Below are 14,693 nucleotides of genomic sequence, written 5' to 3' on the forward strand. Positions count from 1 at the left end.
TTTAATGTATTTTGTGTGGGGCAGTTTTACTCATGCCAGTCATTATTTTTTTTTTAAAGAGCTTTATTGAGATACAGTTCACATACCATAAACGGCATATATTTAGAGTGTACAATTTGGTATCCCAATCTCCCAATTCACCCCCCCTCCACTTTCCCCACTTGGTGTCCCTGTGTTTGTTCTCTACATCTGTGTGTCTATTTCTGCCTTGCAAACTGGTTGATTTGTACCATTTTTCTATATTCCACATATATGTTAATATATGATATTTGTTGTTCTCTTTCTGCATACCAGTCATTATTGACACTGGCTTTTAGGAGGAAGGATTTTAGTCAGTTTTTTTTTTTTTTAGTGTAATTGTTGTAGTGCTTTATGCTTAACAAAGGCATAAAGATGGGTTTAAGACATTTCTACATGGCAGCATTATTAATTAGACCTAATAACCTAATTCAGTAGAGCTTTTATCTTTAAGCATCATTTCCCTCTCTTTTCCTTATCAGTGAGAGGTGTGTTGTTAAATGTTTAGTACTGTGGTCTATTTTGAAAAGAGGTGGCTTTTAGTGTCATTTATAGGACTTAATAAGTTTGCTACTGATTTTTAAAGGAAAATATCTAGATTCATCAAAAAGCATCTGCTTTGTCAAGCATAGAAAAACATTTCACTCTGAGGTTGCCATATCTCAGAAGGCTCCCACTACAGGGGCTATCATGTGGAAGGCATTAGGTTGAATAACAATGTTTTTCATATTGACCTTTCAACGCCAATTATAATTAACTTTGAAGATTCAGAATTTGTCTCTTTTTTCCAGGAGAAAACCCGTCATAAAACTCAATTTTAGGTGAATTTAAATGTCTGTTTTTCAATGATTTTCTTAATCTAGGACTGAAAAAATTTGATTGACTTATTGAAGATAATTTATTATCTAATGGTTTATAGATATCTGTTTTGTTTAGGTTTGGAAGATGTAATAATAATACTAATGTTATTTTTCAGTCTTCCAGAAAATTTTTCTTCTTCTCCCTCCTCTCCTTGCTTTGTATACCCTTCAACTAGAAAGCATTCATAGGAAAAATTATTCAGCAGAATCAAACCTTGAGTCAATGCCTTTATCCTCTCAGAGGTTCTCTTGGAAATAATGCCTGATGAAAGTGAAGGAAAGGAGATTACTTTCTCTAACAGTAAAAAAATCTTTTTTTCAATGTCTTCCTTCTCGCTAGCAGAGTAAAATTTTAGGGTTGTTTGTAAGTTATATGTTCCTAGTTTTTTGTGTGGAACATCTTGTTTCCCTTTAGGGCAGGAGTCATGTCACAATTTCTAGGTTAATGTATGCTGACTAGCACAGATGTACATTTGTAGTAGGAATTTAGGAACATTTTGTAACAGTAGTCCACACAGACTAAGCAATATTTGGTATTATGTTTGGAGGTAGATGATAATACCTAGTAAATACCGGTTCTATCCAGGACCCTAACTGGCTATAAAATACATTACTCTTAGGATTCACAGTGTTTGAAGATTCATTTTGGTGCCCCTATTTATTATGGATAATTAGTGTTTTTCCCCTCTCTTTAAGGTGCTTTAAGACCTTGCTGCCTTTCCAGTCTGAGAAAACCACAGTGAGACAAGAAAGGGCAGTGTCATGGCGGGCAGTTCTTAGTTGCCAGAGAAGTTAGGCCACTTAATTAGGTCGATGAATTTTTGTTCTGAGTTCAAAATGATAAATATTCTCCCTGACTTTAAGCATCAGATGTGATAGTTTCCTGTGGAACTAAAGTACATATATTTTAAAAGTTTTTTTTTTCTTTTTCTTTTTGTAATGTCTTGTTGCGCCGTTTTGCTAGACTGAAAGTTTCCTCATGGCTTGGTGAGCCCCTCCTCTAATTCAATCTTTGTCTTTTGTCTTTGCTGCCTTGCAGGGTTGGTACAGTAGGCTTCACTAGACTTAGCTGCAACTCAGAATTTCTCCTCCAGCACCTGAGTAAATGCTGATGGTCTTGTGGAGAGTGGATTAAGAGTACGAGCTAAGTTCTCAATCCCAATTAAGAAGCGGAGGAAAATTTAAACTGTCTCCTTCAAAGTTTATCACAACCACCACCATCAAGACAGCAAACCAAAGGACAAAGACTTTGACCTGCTGTGTTGCTCTGTGTAGTCCAGTTCACGTATGGTTTGCAGACTTGGCTGGGGTTACTAATGAGTAAATAAAAAGTCGGACACTTCTGTCACTGGACACTTTTATTCGCAAAGTTACCAAAATGAGGGCTGTGCTGGAGACAGCAGACATTGCCATAGTGGCCCTGTATTTTATCCTGGTCATGGGCATTGGCTTTTTTGCCATGTGGAAATCTAATAGAAGCACCGTGAGTGGCTACTTCCTGGCGGGGCGCTCTATGACCTGGGTGGCGATCGGTGCCTCTCTCTTTGTGAGCAATATCGGGAGCGAGCACTTCATTGGGCTCGCAGGATCTGGAGCTGCGAGTGGATTTGCAGTGGGCGCGTGGGAGTTCAATGCCTTACTGCTTTTGCAACTTCTGGGATGGGTTTTCATCCCGATTTACATCCGGTCGGGGGTATACACCATGCCTGAATACTTGTCCAAGCGATTCGGTGGCCATAGGATTCAGGTCTATTTTGCAGCGTTGTCTCTGATTCTCTATATCTTCACCAAGCTCTCAGTGGACCTGTATTCGGGCGCCCTCTTTATCCAGGAGTCTTTGGGTTGGAACCTGTACGTGTCTGTCATCCTGCTCATTGGCATGACTGCCTTGCTGACCGTCACCGGAGGCCTCGTGGCGGTGATCTACACAGACACCCTCCAGGCTCTGCTCATGATCGTTGGGGCGCTCACGCTTATGGTTATTAGCATGATGGAGATTGGTGGGTTTGAGGAAGTTAAGAGAAGGTACATGTTGGCCTCACCCAATGTCACTTCCATCTTGTTGACATACAACCTTTCCAACACAAATTCTTGTAATGTCCACCCTAAGAAAGATGCACTGAAAATGTTGCGGAACCCAACAGATGAAGATGTTCCTTGGCCTGGATTCATTCTTGGGCAGACCCCAGCTTCCGTGTGGTACTGGTGTGCTGACCAAGTCATCGTGCAGAGGGTCCTAGCGGCTAAAAACATTGCTCATGCCAAAGGCTCTACTCTGATGGCTGGCTTCTTGAAGCTTCTGCCAATGTTTATCATAGTTGTCCCAGGAATGATTTCCAGGATACTGTTTGCTGATGATATAGCTTGCATCAACCCAGAGCACTGCATGCACGTGTGTGGAAGCAGAGCTGGGTGCTCTAATATCGCTTACCCGCGCCTGGTGATGAAGCTGGTTCCTGTGGGCCTCCGGGGCTTGATGATGGCGGTGATGATTGCGGCTCTGATGAGTGACTTGGACTCGATCTTTAACAGCGCCAGTACCATATTCACCCTCGATGTGTACAAGCTCATCCGCAAGAGTGCGAGCTCCCGGGAGCTGATGATTGTGGGCAGGATATTTGTGGCTTTTATGGTGGTGATCAGCATTGCGTGGGTGCCCATCATCGTGGAGATGCAAGGAGGCCAGATGTACCTTTACATTCAGGAGGTAGCAGATTACCTGACGCCTCCAGTTGCAGCCCTGTTCCTTCTGGCAATTTTCTGGAAGCGCTGCAATGAACAAGGGGCTTTCTATGGTGGAATGGCTGGCTTTGTTCTTGGAGCAGTCCGTTTGACGCTGGCCTTTGCCTACCGCGCCCCAGAATGTGACCAACCTGATACCAGGCCAGGCTTCATCAAAGACATCCATTACATGTATGTGGCCACAGTGTTATTTTGGGTCACAGGACTCATTACTGTAATTGTTAGCCTTCTCACGCCACCTCCTACGAAGGAGCAGATTCGGACCACCACCTTTTGGTCTAAGAAGAGCCTGGTGGTGAAAGAGAGCTGCTCCCCGAAAGATGAACCGTACAAAATGCAAGAGAAGAGCATTCTGAGATGCAGTGAGAATAGTGAGGCCATCAACCACGTCATTCCCAATGGGAAATCTGAAGATAGCATCAAGGGCCTGCAGCCCGAAGATGTTAATCTGTTGGTGACCTGCAGAGAGGAGGGCAACCCCGTGGCTTCCTTAGGTCATTCGGAGGCAGAAACACCTGTAGATGCTTATTCCAATGGGCAAGCGGCTCTCATGGGTGAGAAGGAGAGAAAGAAAGAAACAGAGGATGGAGGCCGGTACTGGAAGTTCATAGATTGGTTCTGTGGCTTTAAAAGTAAGAGCCTCAGCAAGAGGAGTCTCAGAGACCTGATGGAGGAGGAGGCTGTTTGTTTACAAATGTTGGAAGAAACTCCGCAAGTTAAACTAATACTAAATATTGGACTTTTTGCTGTGTGTTCACTTGGAATTTTCATGTTTGTTTATTTTTCCTTATGAACTTTTAAGGATATGATGAGACACTAACTTAAGAAAATACTGGTCTTTGAAAAAAACAAAAACAAAAAACTTATGTAACTGTTGCATCTCTCAGGCATTGTTTACGCTGTAGGTTTTAGCCAAATTTTACTTAGCAGAAAAATCATCTATTTGCAAGACTTTATTTTCCCAGAGATGGATAAAAGTAAATTTTCAACCTAAATGAAGTAAAACTTGTTTAACAAAGACTGAATTGTGCAAATGTGGTTTAAAATTTTCCATACCAAAGTAAGGAGAGACCAATTATTCTCATAGAGCACTTAGAGCAGAATATATGCTGAGATATCACGAATAAAATATACTGTCTCCACTGCCAAATCTTGGTAGGCCTTCTTACCCTGAAGTAGAAGACTTGCTCATTTTAAAATTTTTTCTCTGTCTCTGTAATCCCTACTCCCATTTTAAAAAAACCGCATTTGTAGACATTGTGTAATCAATTATGTACTGAAAATCTAACATGTGCTTGTGGGGTGCTTGTTTCAGGGCCGGTTCCTTTGCCAGGTTCGTTTTGTTAGCATGAGCCTGTGGATTCTGAATGCTGAAAGAAAGGAAGAAGAATGTTTTCCTGTAGCTATTCTTGTACCACCAGTATATGGAATGTTGGGAAAAAGTTTGTCCCAGTTGTTTTTTTCTTTTTTTGCTACTTTGAAGTTTAAATGAACTCTACTCAATTGACCACCAAGTCTGTCTTTATAAAGTTGTATGTCATAATTGTATTGTAAATGATTATGGGGAGAAAATGAAGTAAACATTGCTGATAATCCCTAAATTTACTGACCAAATTAAAATTGTTTATATAGTTTGGAAATCAGCATCCCCTAAGCAGTGTTTGATCAGCTAAGCTGAACAGATGATTACTCATACTCCATTAATTTTCTAGCTTTGTTCTTGTCATTTGGTAACATTCTTTATTAGCCAGGTACCTTCCCAAGAGGATCCGTTTGGAAGATATATGCAGAAATTTGAAGAATGAACTCTGCCTTTGTGCTGGGTTGCCCTACTTGATTAGATCATGATATATTGAGGTTGAGTTTTTAGAGTGAAAATTTAATTCTCAGATGCTATTGTATCCTTGATGAGTCCCCCCCCCCCCCCAATATACTTTTGTTTCAAAAGACTTGCCATCTGTACACAGCCTCTACATTTTTGTTTAAAAAGTTACAGTGGCTTAGAGCATGAGGATATTTCAGTGCAAATTGACCATTGATAACAGAAAACTCAAGAGTGTATGCTTTGCCACTGGTGGATGGTGAGTGTGGTCTTTCTGTAGAATGGACAGCACATTCAAGAGGTGCCATGAACAAGGACTCGTATAGGTTTAGTAGTGTGTCTCATGGAAGAGGTTAGAGGACTTGTGTTAATTGTAGGACCCTCTGTCTTGACACGGCTTGGTGCCCAGTTACAACCTTCCTGAAAGAGAATCCATTTTTCACAGGCTGATTCCCCTTCATGAGGACAGGGTACAAAAGACGTTTGAGAAGAGCTCTACAGATTAGGTAGCTCTTTGTGTGTGCTGTCCTTTTTCCTCCATGACAAATGAAGGAAACTAACTGTGTATCTACTTTCTTTGACTTTTCTGTAATCTCTGATATTTTTTAAATTGCATGATTTTATTAACCTTTATTCTTTAGGGGAAAATTATTACTTTTTTAGATACTTTTGTAGATTTTGAATCAAAACTCAGTCCTAATGACTTTAAATTTTTTGTATTTATAAACTAGTTTCATTATGATGGACTTGATTAGTTCAAAGTTGATTTTAGAAATTATCAGGCAGCATCATGTCTTCCCATCTCCAGGAGGTTTTCTGTTGGACTGAGTCTGTAGGTGAAAAAAATAATTCATGTATGAAGAGTATGATCTCTGAGAGCGTATTAGAGTGCCTTGTGGAATTTTTTTCTCAGTTTCATTCTTAAGGTTTATAAGCTGGGGGCCAAATAAAAATAAGGACCATCCTTTTCTTATGTGGAGGCTGAGGCTGTAACACGTCCAAGGTTACAAAGTCTGTTGGAGAGAGCAGAAAACCAGGTGTCCAGATCTGGACTCACGGTTTGTCCTCCTCTTTTCTCAACGGAACTGTTCTTCCTTTGAGACAGCCTTTTGGTATTTGGGGAAAGAACAGGATCTTAGATTTTTCAAATTGACATTAAGTTGTCAGAGTGAAAATTTTTCTTTGACTCTGAACACCTTGCTGTGTAACTCAGCAGTGAGGATTGACATTTGGCTGAGCGGCCTTTTTACCCCTTCTATTAAAAGCATAAATGAATAGGTGGTGTTTATGTGGATTCCCCCTCTGCCTTTATTTAATGTTGACTCATAATAGTTTGGGGTATTAGCATCCCCTACCTTCTCTCTGCTGTTGTCTTAGTATGATACATAAAATACATCATCCTGTGTCTATTCGTGTGTATATAGCAGTAGGTCAAGTTTAGAGGACTAGTGTTTGTAAATAAGGAATGATTATTAGCATATCCATTAGGGTTGTTTATTCTTGCCAGTATAAACATCACTTTATTTAGACTGAAGTCCCTGAAGCTTGCCCTTCTTATTGCTTCCCAGTAATAGATAATGTGCTTGGATAAGTATGTGAATTCCTGATTGCAACTTCATTTCAGGGGACCGTTCTTCAGTCTGTATTTCATTAGAATGTTCATGGAATGATACATGGTCTGTCTTAAAGCTAGCAAAATAGTCATACTTTACACAAACTAAATGGGTCCTAAATGATGACATCGATACCTAGACATTAACATGTATATATTTTCATATTGGCTCAAGCTGAGGTTCAGAGTTGGCTAAGAGTGATTGACTAAAATAGTTAGCTAAGAGTCAAAATAAAGCGAGGACACTGGTGTTCAAAGGTGGAGAAAAATATTGTTTTACCTGCTCTTAATGGTATCCCCAGTTCTTAGCTTTTTGTCCTCTCAGGCAATCTTAGTCTCAAGATCTGATGAGAAGAGCTTATTACCCTGACATGCAGAATGATTATTGGTTCCTTTGTGGGACCTTTAATTTCCCTGTTTATCTAAGAATATTTTGTTCTCTCACCCTAAGATAGTAAGTGGCTTTTGAAACAGCTGAGCCTCTCTTCTTCCCCAGCGTTTCTTTCCTGGTGAGGTTGTCACTCTTATCTTTTGGTTAGAGAAGCATCAAGCAGTAGCAATGGTGCTGTGTCCTGTGGCCTACTAAATCCAGCAGATCTGATCTCCCAAGGCTTCTTTTTCACTTGGCTCAAAGGATCCATTGTCTTTTTGCAAGAAGAGGCTGGCCTGGGTCACAAAGCCCTAGCTCTTGGGGATGGTACGTCAGGCCATCACTTCATGAAACTTCACCTTTTAAGAATTGAGTGGGAAGGTTATTACTCAGTTCTCTAACCTGAGGCCAAGTGGGGGTTGCAAGTCTTGTCCAGGGTGATTAGAACCTTGAAGTCTCTACCTTTTGCAGTCCATTGCCGTCTTCCCTGTAGGGTGTGTGTGTGTATCTTCCCCCCTCTCTCTAGATGTCATTTAATGTAGCATATGGGTTATTCTTATTCTTTACCACCCTACAGACCTGCTATATTATTAGCTATTGAAAGGTTAGCCCCATTAATGTTCCCACTTGGCAGTATTCGGCTTACTTGCTTTGCTTATACTTTACTCCCCCGTGTCATTTTCATCTGAGGTATGATGGCTGAAAATGACCTCATGGGTATCTAATAGTGACACTCACCATTTCCTGAGTTTGGGTTGAGAGATGTATAAAGACCATTGCTGTTAAATTACATGACTACAGAGACTTGTCAGGACAAAATTTTCTTCAGAAGTCAGAAAAACTACTTAGATGCTGAGATGTACCTGGGTGATGCAGACTTAACAAGTTGATAAAAGAGAAAATTAGCTTAAAACGTGTTAGATGTAGAACCCTATTCATTGAACTCTGGAACTTGAGGCATCTTTGCTTTCGGCTAGTTTAAACCTCTCTGCATATAGATTAGGGTACCAGTGAGTAAGATCCAGCTTATTAAACCTTGGTTTGATGTTAAATATTGTAAAGTATGAGTTTATGAACATATTTGAGGTTAAAATGACTGATATTTGATAATGATACTTTAGTAGAAAAAAATGCTTTTAGGCTTCAGTATTCATAAGATTTCTCATTAGCCAGGTATTAAATTGCTTAAGTCATTTTAATGTTGACATTAGCCTGAGCAGACTTTACAAATAGAATATAGTCCTGTTTGTGTGTATGCCTACCTACCATTCAGAGAGACTGGTTTTCCCCTTTGTCTTCCTTCACATTGCTTTAATTATTCACCTATTCTTTCTTTCAACACTTATCAGATTCCTATTTTGATCTTTCATCAGCTTAATTCACTTTCAGGCTTATTGCCATCGTGTGCAAAAGTGCTGCTTTGCCCCAGATTTGAAGGCTTGGATCCAAAAAGTGATTCACTCAATGTAGTTGTGTTTAAATATACTAAATTTCTATTAGCTTAAACTGTTAGTTCTCAAGAATTATTTTCTCAGACTTTGTGTTCACTAGTAATGAAAGTTAATAATTCATCACTATTTTATTCTCAACTCAATTTTCAAAAATTAGGAAGCAGGAATAGCTAAAATTCACACCAGTCCGTTTGACGTGATGGTATCACAGTATAGAGAGGAATGGAGTTTGTTCTGATGCCAAAAAGTCTTGTTCTTGAAGTAATTAAAGGTAAAACGTTGGAACTAGTCAGTTGGCATATAGAGAAACCCTTTTGGGGTTACCAAAATCCTAGTTAGGTATGAAGCTGGATTACATAAGAAGTAATCTTTTGATCACTACACTTGGTTTCCTTGGTTGACTTAACTCAGGGCAGCAAACTCCTTTTTCTCCATTAAAGTAACTTCTCTTAATTTGGTATGTTCTTTTTGTCAGACTCGCACCTCTGTTGGAAGAGTAGCTATTCAGTTACTTTGACTCCTGAACAGAATTTAGCTAAGGTTCAAAATAATTGATAGACTTTGCCAGCGCTGAGTCCCACACCATTATTCATGTTGTCATATAAATGTTTTTATTTAAACTTCTCTCTCCAGTGCTGGGAATGAGGCTTTAAACTACTGATTCACCTTTAAAAGAATGTTATGAGAATTGATGTAATTTATGTTTCTGTTTCCATCTCAAATCCTTTATAAAAGATAGGATTTAGCTTTTTGTTTTGGGTTAAGCACCCCATTTATCTGGTAACTAACAGCCTTAACCATTGGCATATAGTCTTTTACTCAGAAGTAAACAAAAAAGATTTGCTGTGTCTGTATCATTACTCATCTCGTGCACTTTACGTTTTCGGGGAGGACCGTAGTCTGAGACTTTACTTAAACCGATAACCTTAATTTGTGTAATGACTGTTAAAGTTTGGTTTGGTTACCTGGATTTACAGTGTGTTTGGAGAGAGGGATGCTGGACTGATAAGTCAAGACAAAGCACAGTGGGCTCAGATTCTTGTTAGTGTAGGAGCAGTGCTTTGCTCTGTTCAGAGGAGCACTGTATTATAATTGTTGCCCAGGATAATGGAGCCCCCCACCCCAGTTCAAGACAGTTTACAGTGAGTGAGCTCTGTCAATGAGGGAAACACGTTTTTCAGTGATTTCGACAACAGCACAAGTTGGCAGTAGATAACCACACCTTTATTGGAGACATATTTATCTTGGTAAATTCACCTTGTACCCTAGTGCTGCTGGATAAAGGAGTGTTTACTTTTTTTTATTGCCTCTGGACAAACTAGTCTGGATAGTTTTCCAATATATTATTGTAGCCTATACCTCTGTAAGTGGAATGTTCCTTGATAACTCACTTTTTTGTTGTGGTAGTTGGAAACTGAAATTAAGCTCATTGCTCTCTGTGTTATTGAAATCCCCAGTTGGCAAAGGCCACTCTGTAGGGTATTCCATAGCATAATCAGCTTCTGAAATTTATGTTTTGATTAGTGCCTTCTGGTTGCCAATATTGAATCTGCTAATTCACACCTTTCCCTTTCTTGATAGATAACTCTTATTTGTTACAGTTCCTCTTTTTAAATATTGTTATAACTAGTGAAGGAAATACATTTATATTTACATACTTTATATGCAGCCTTTATTTAGATTCAAGGAACCAGGTAGGTCTGGTTTGTGTTGCAGCTTAAATGTTATTTATTCGTCTGTGTTTGTTTCTTTTATATCCTTAATTAAAAATTTAAGGTTACTTTTTCTGTGAGTATATTTTAACTCTATCACTTTCCAGTGTAGATTGGATAGGCATATCTGAGAACATAAACGTGACAACAGTTTCACGTTCCATGATAAGGAAAAAGCTTAAAGTAAATGTCCATAGAAAGCACAAAACCACGTTCCCTCGTGTGTGTAACTCCACGTGGAGAAAGCACAAGGCTAACAGTATCCTCAGTGTCCCACAAGTGCCAGGCATAAAAAGCCCGCCATGGGTTTGTCTCTGGAGTTGTCAGGATGAGGACTGCAGTATTGAAAACCCTAGACAGTGAGGGTCCTAAATCACAAGGAATTCAGTGTACTAATCTGAGGACGTTTGTACTACTTTGGTGGAGGAGAGAATGCCAATGTCAAGAATGCTGCAATTGTATTGGGGGTTTACTAGCTAAAATGGGATCTGTGGGCTCTTTCCTGCAATCTGGAACTTGAAAAACAGGGACAGACTTCTAGGTTTTTGGGGGATGGAACATTTTGACAAACTTTCACTTTAAGGTGTAGAGCCATTGGATTTTTTTTTTTTTTTTAGTCATAAATCTTTAGGAAATTTTACCTCCCATTAATAGTACCCTGAAAACATGGAGAAGTCTTACGTTTCAGTAGGACAAATGCTAATCTTTAATCTTTGTGTAAGTTTAATCTAACCGTAATGAAGTTATTTTTTCATATGCTTGACTGCACTTCATTTGACTAGAGCAGAATTTGATCCTAGTGTTACAAGCATCAGACTCATTGAGACGGATCTGTCAGATATACTGCTTCGCTCTTCACAGTGGTTGTAAGACTCTAAAGGATTCTTCTGCCTGTCTCACTACCCTCTTCCAGACTAGATTAGATGAAATCTGTGAATGTGCACGTGAAAGAAGAAAACAGTGTGTTTTCTTGCACTTGACATTGCCCTTATGTTACTCCTCACTTTCTTCGCCTGAACAGTCCCTGATTATAAACAGTGAATAAATACCTCTGTCTTGGATTTTGCCCATATGTCAGAAGACAGAAAGAACTCTCAGAATGGAGAGGAGTGACTACCTTCGTTCTTGCTCTCCTCTGTTTTGTATTTTTATCTTCTTAGGGATAATCAACTTTAATAACACATGGAGTGAAGATTAAAGCTGGTGTAGACTAATGGAACATGTTTTAGAAGAATTAACCTGAACACTTTGAGGGAGAGAGTCCCCCCTCTAGCAAAAAGTTGCCAGGTGTGTACCTACAGCATTTTTTAAGAATGTAAAACGTTGGCTCTGGTGGGATTAGGGGAGCGGAGTACCAGAAATGCAGGAGGAAGGAGAGGTTTGAGGGATATCTTTGGCTTAGCAATATGTGGTAAGGCAAAGCAGTAATAACTTGTTAGTCCTCTGTAGAATGTGTTCTGTACCTTTAAATTTTTTTTTAAAATTTAAAATAGTTTTTAAGAACTTAAAGGATGCTTTTGAAGATTCCTTTGGCTTCTATAGGTGAATATCTTTCATCTGTAATTCCATGGAAAATTGCTTTAATTAGTCTAGGTGAAAATAGTGCTAGTGATGTAAATATGTATAACTAGAATTTTCTAATTTCACTGTGAGATCTCTAACTTTTGAGTGGCAAACAGATCAACAAGTCTTTTGCTCATGGACTTCTCTGTGGGGTTGTTAAAGTGCAAAACCTTTATTTTGGTTTTAAATAATAACATATTACATTAGTGTCAGGTGATGGTATGGAATCTGTTGCCCTGCTTCCCCCACCAATATTGCTTGAGTTTATAGATTGCCAACAGAGTTCGGAAATAAAGTGAGGATTTACCCATTCTTTGCTTGGACATCCTATTTTCCGTTGCCTGGACTTAATGTTGGCAATCACACATGAACTATGGTATGCTTCTCAGTGCTTTTTTGTTTTTCTTTTTTGATAAGGTGGATATCAAAAATAGTTGCTGTGCAAAAGTTAGTAGTCTTCTTCAAGAAGAAAACCAATTCCTTTTCTAATATCCTGTGAAATTGCTTCATTCATTCCTTTATTTTTAAGCCAAATGTCAGCAGAGTACTGCTGCTTTTATCTAGTAATTTTGATATATAAGTATTAATGCATTTTTAAAAGATGTCTACATTGAAAAATGTTTTTCCCAGTGTCTTGCCTCTTTAGCTCTGTTCAAATGTTCTGTGAGAGACCAGTCTGTGCACTGGGGGTGTGTATTGTATACATGGATTGTTTTGTCAGTTATGCATTGTAGACCAAATGTGATTTTAAATGAAGTTATCGGTGAGTGTTTTGAATTGTAAACTGATTTCCAGGGTACCCGTCATTGTCCACAGTTTCGTTTGTTTTTTGTGTTTTTTTTTAGGTTTGAGTGATCAGGTCCATCTCATTGTACAGTGTTTTAGTTGCAAGCAGAAAGTAGAGTTTGGTGTAAACCAGGTTGCTTCCATATTGAAAGGAATACAATTGAAGTTGTAGATTTAGGATTGTTAACCATACATGACAATTCTAACTTGACTATTCTAACCTATTGTATACAATCTGATTTTTTAAATTGTAGACATGTATGATCTTGGTTTAATGTGTTTTTCAAAGTGTTATTCTTTAAAAATGAAAAAAAAAATGAAGCAAATCTGCTAAAGAGCTGTCAGTTTTCATTACTGACTCTGTAAAATACACTGTTCTTTGTGTATTATGTGTTATTTTGCCAGCTGCTGCATTAGCCTTTAAAAGTATTTGGAAACTTAAGATGAACTACATTTCTTGCAAAATATATTCCTTTCTGTGGTATTTTGTCCTGTAACTGAAGTACAGTAATTATTTTATGGAAATGTTAGCACTTCTGTACCAACTTTGAATAAAATGAAAAATTTACACTTCTGTGGCTAAGTATTTTCAGTATGAACACGTCTGCCCTCCAGAGATTGTATCTCAGTTCCTTTACTGCTGGCTCATGAAGCGTTCCAGTGGGTTTCCCCTACCAATTATTGCCATTCTTTACCTTGGTAAACATGGGCTCGCAAATCTCGACCAAAAATTGAGTTGTATATAAAACACTGAGTAAATAAAAATATTCTTAATTTTTTCACTTCTAAGTGAGAGAGTAGCATAGACATATATATTCCACCAACTGTAAAATAGGTAGCATTGAGACGTTGCTGTATAACAAAGGGAGATCAACTAGATGATGGGTGATGCCTTAGAGGGCCGGGATGGGGAGGGTGGGGGGGAGTCGAGGGAGGGAGGGAATATGGGGATATGTGTATAAATACAGATGATTCACTTTGGTGTACCTCAAAAACTGGTACAAGAGTGTAAAGCAATTATATTCCAATAATAAAAAAATAATAATTTTGAAATAATTCTAAATTCTAGGAAAGTTGTAAGAATAGTATGAAGAACCCAGGAATCATTCTCATCCAGGTTCATAGTAGTAAACGTTTTGCCATAGTTGCCTTGTCAGTCTCTCATCAGACACTGTCCTCAACCATTTGAAAACACAAGTTGCAGACAACCTTCCCCTTTACTCTCCAAGTACTCAGGGGCATATTTCTTAAGGCAAGGATAATCACCCACATAATCACAATATAATTATCAAAATCTGGAAGGTAACAGTGGCACAGTATTTTAATCTAAAGCCTTTATTCAGATGTTGCTGTTTCAATAATGTTCTTTTATAGCAACTTTTTTAAGTTCAGAAACCAGTTCCCTGCATTTAGCTTTTGTGTCTGTCTCCTTTAGTCTGAAATAGTTCCTCAGCTGTTCTTTCTGTCTTTTGTGGTGTTGGTATTGGTATGTTTGAAGTTTAGAGACCAGTCATTTTGTGAATCCCACTCCTATTTAGGGCTGTTTCCCCATGATTTGATTCACAGGAGGCATTTTTGGCAGGACTACAACATAAGCAATAACATGCCCTCAAAGCCTCACGTTGGAAGGCGTGTGATGTGTTCTCTCGTTATTGTTGACATTTATTTTGATACTTGATTGAGGTGGTACCTACCAGGTCTCTCCACTGTCTAGTTAACATTTTCCCCTTTGGTAATAAGTAAATTGTGGGGAGAGA

General features: G+C 38.7%; 2 protein-coding genes across 3 annotated transcripts in view; both read left to right on the top strand.

Moving 5' to 3' along the window:
* The window catches only part of SLC5A3 (solute carrier family 5 member 3), a 36,911-nt gene extending 23,192 nt beyond the window's left edge, over positions 1–13,719 (top strand). Inside the window, exon 2 of one of the 2 annotated variants that reach the window (XM_057696465.1) lies at positions 1,918–13,719. In XM_057696465.1, coding sequence (XP_057552448.1) covers positions 2,257–4,413 — 2,157 coding nt within the window. In that variant the 5' untranslated portion in view covers positions 1,918–2,256 and the 3' untranslated portion in view covers positions 4,414–13,719. The remainder of the gene's footprint in view (positions 1–1,917) is intronic. The other variant, XM_057696464.1, reaches the window with a different exon arrangement.
* MRPS6 (mitochondrial ribosomal protein S6) overlaps positions 1–14,693 on the top strand; it is a 65,848-nt gene that overhangs the window by 22,901 nt on the left and 28,254 nt on the right. The gene's annotated exons all lie outside the window — the stretch shown is intronic.

This window comes from Hippopotamus amphibius, chromosome 10, assembly GCF_030028045.1.
Source record: "Hippopotamus amphibius kiboko isolate mHipAmp2 chromosome 10, mHipAmp2.hap2, whole genome shotgun sequence".
NCBI classification, from domain to species: Eukaryota; Metazoa; Chordata; class Mammalia; order Artiodactyla; family Hippopotamidae; genus Hippopotamus; species Hippopotamus amphibius.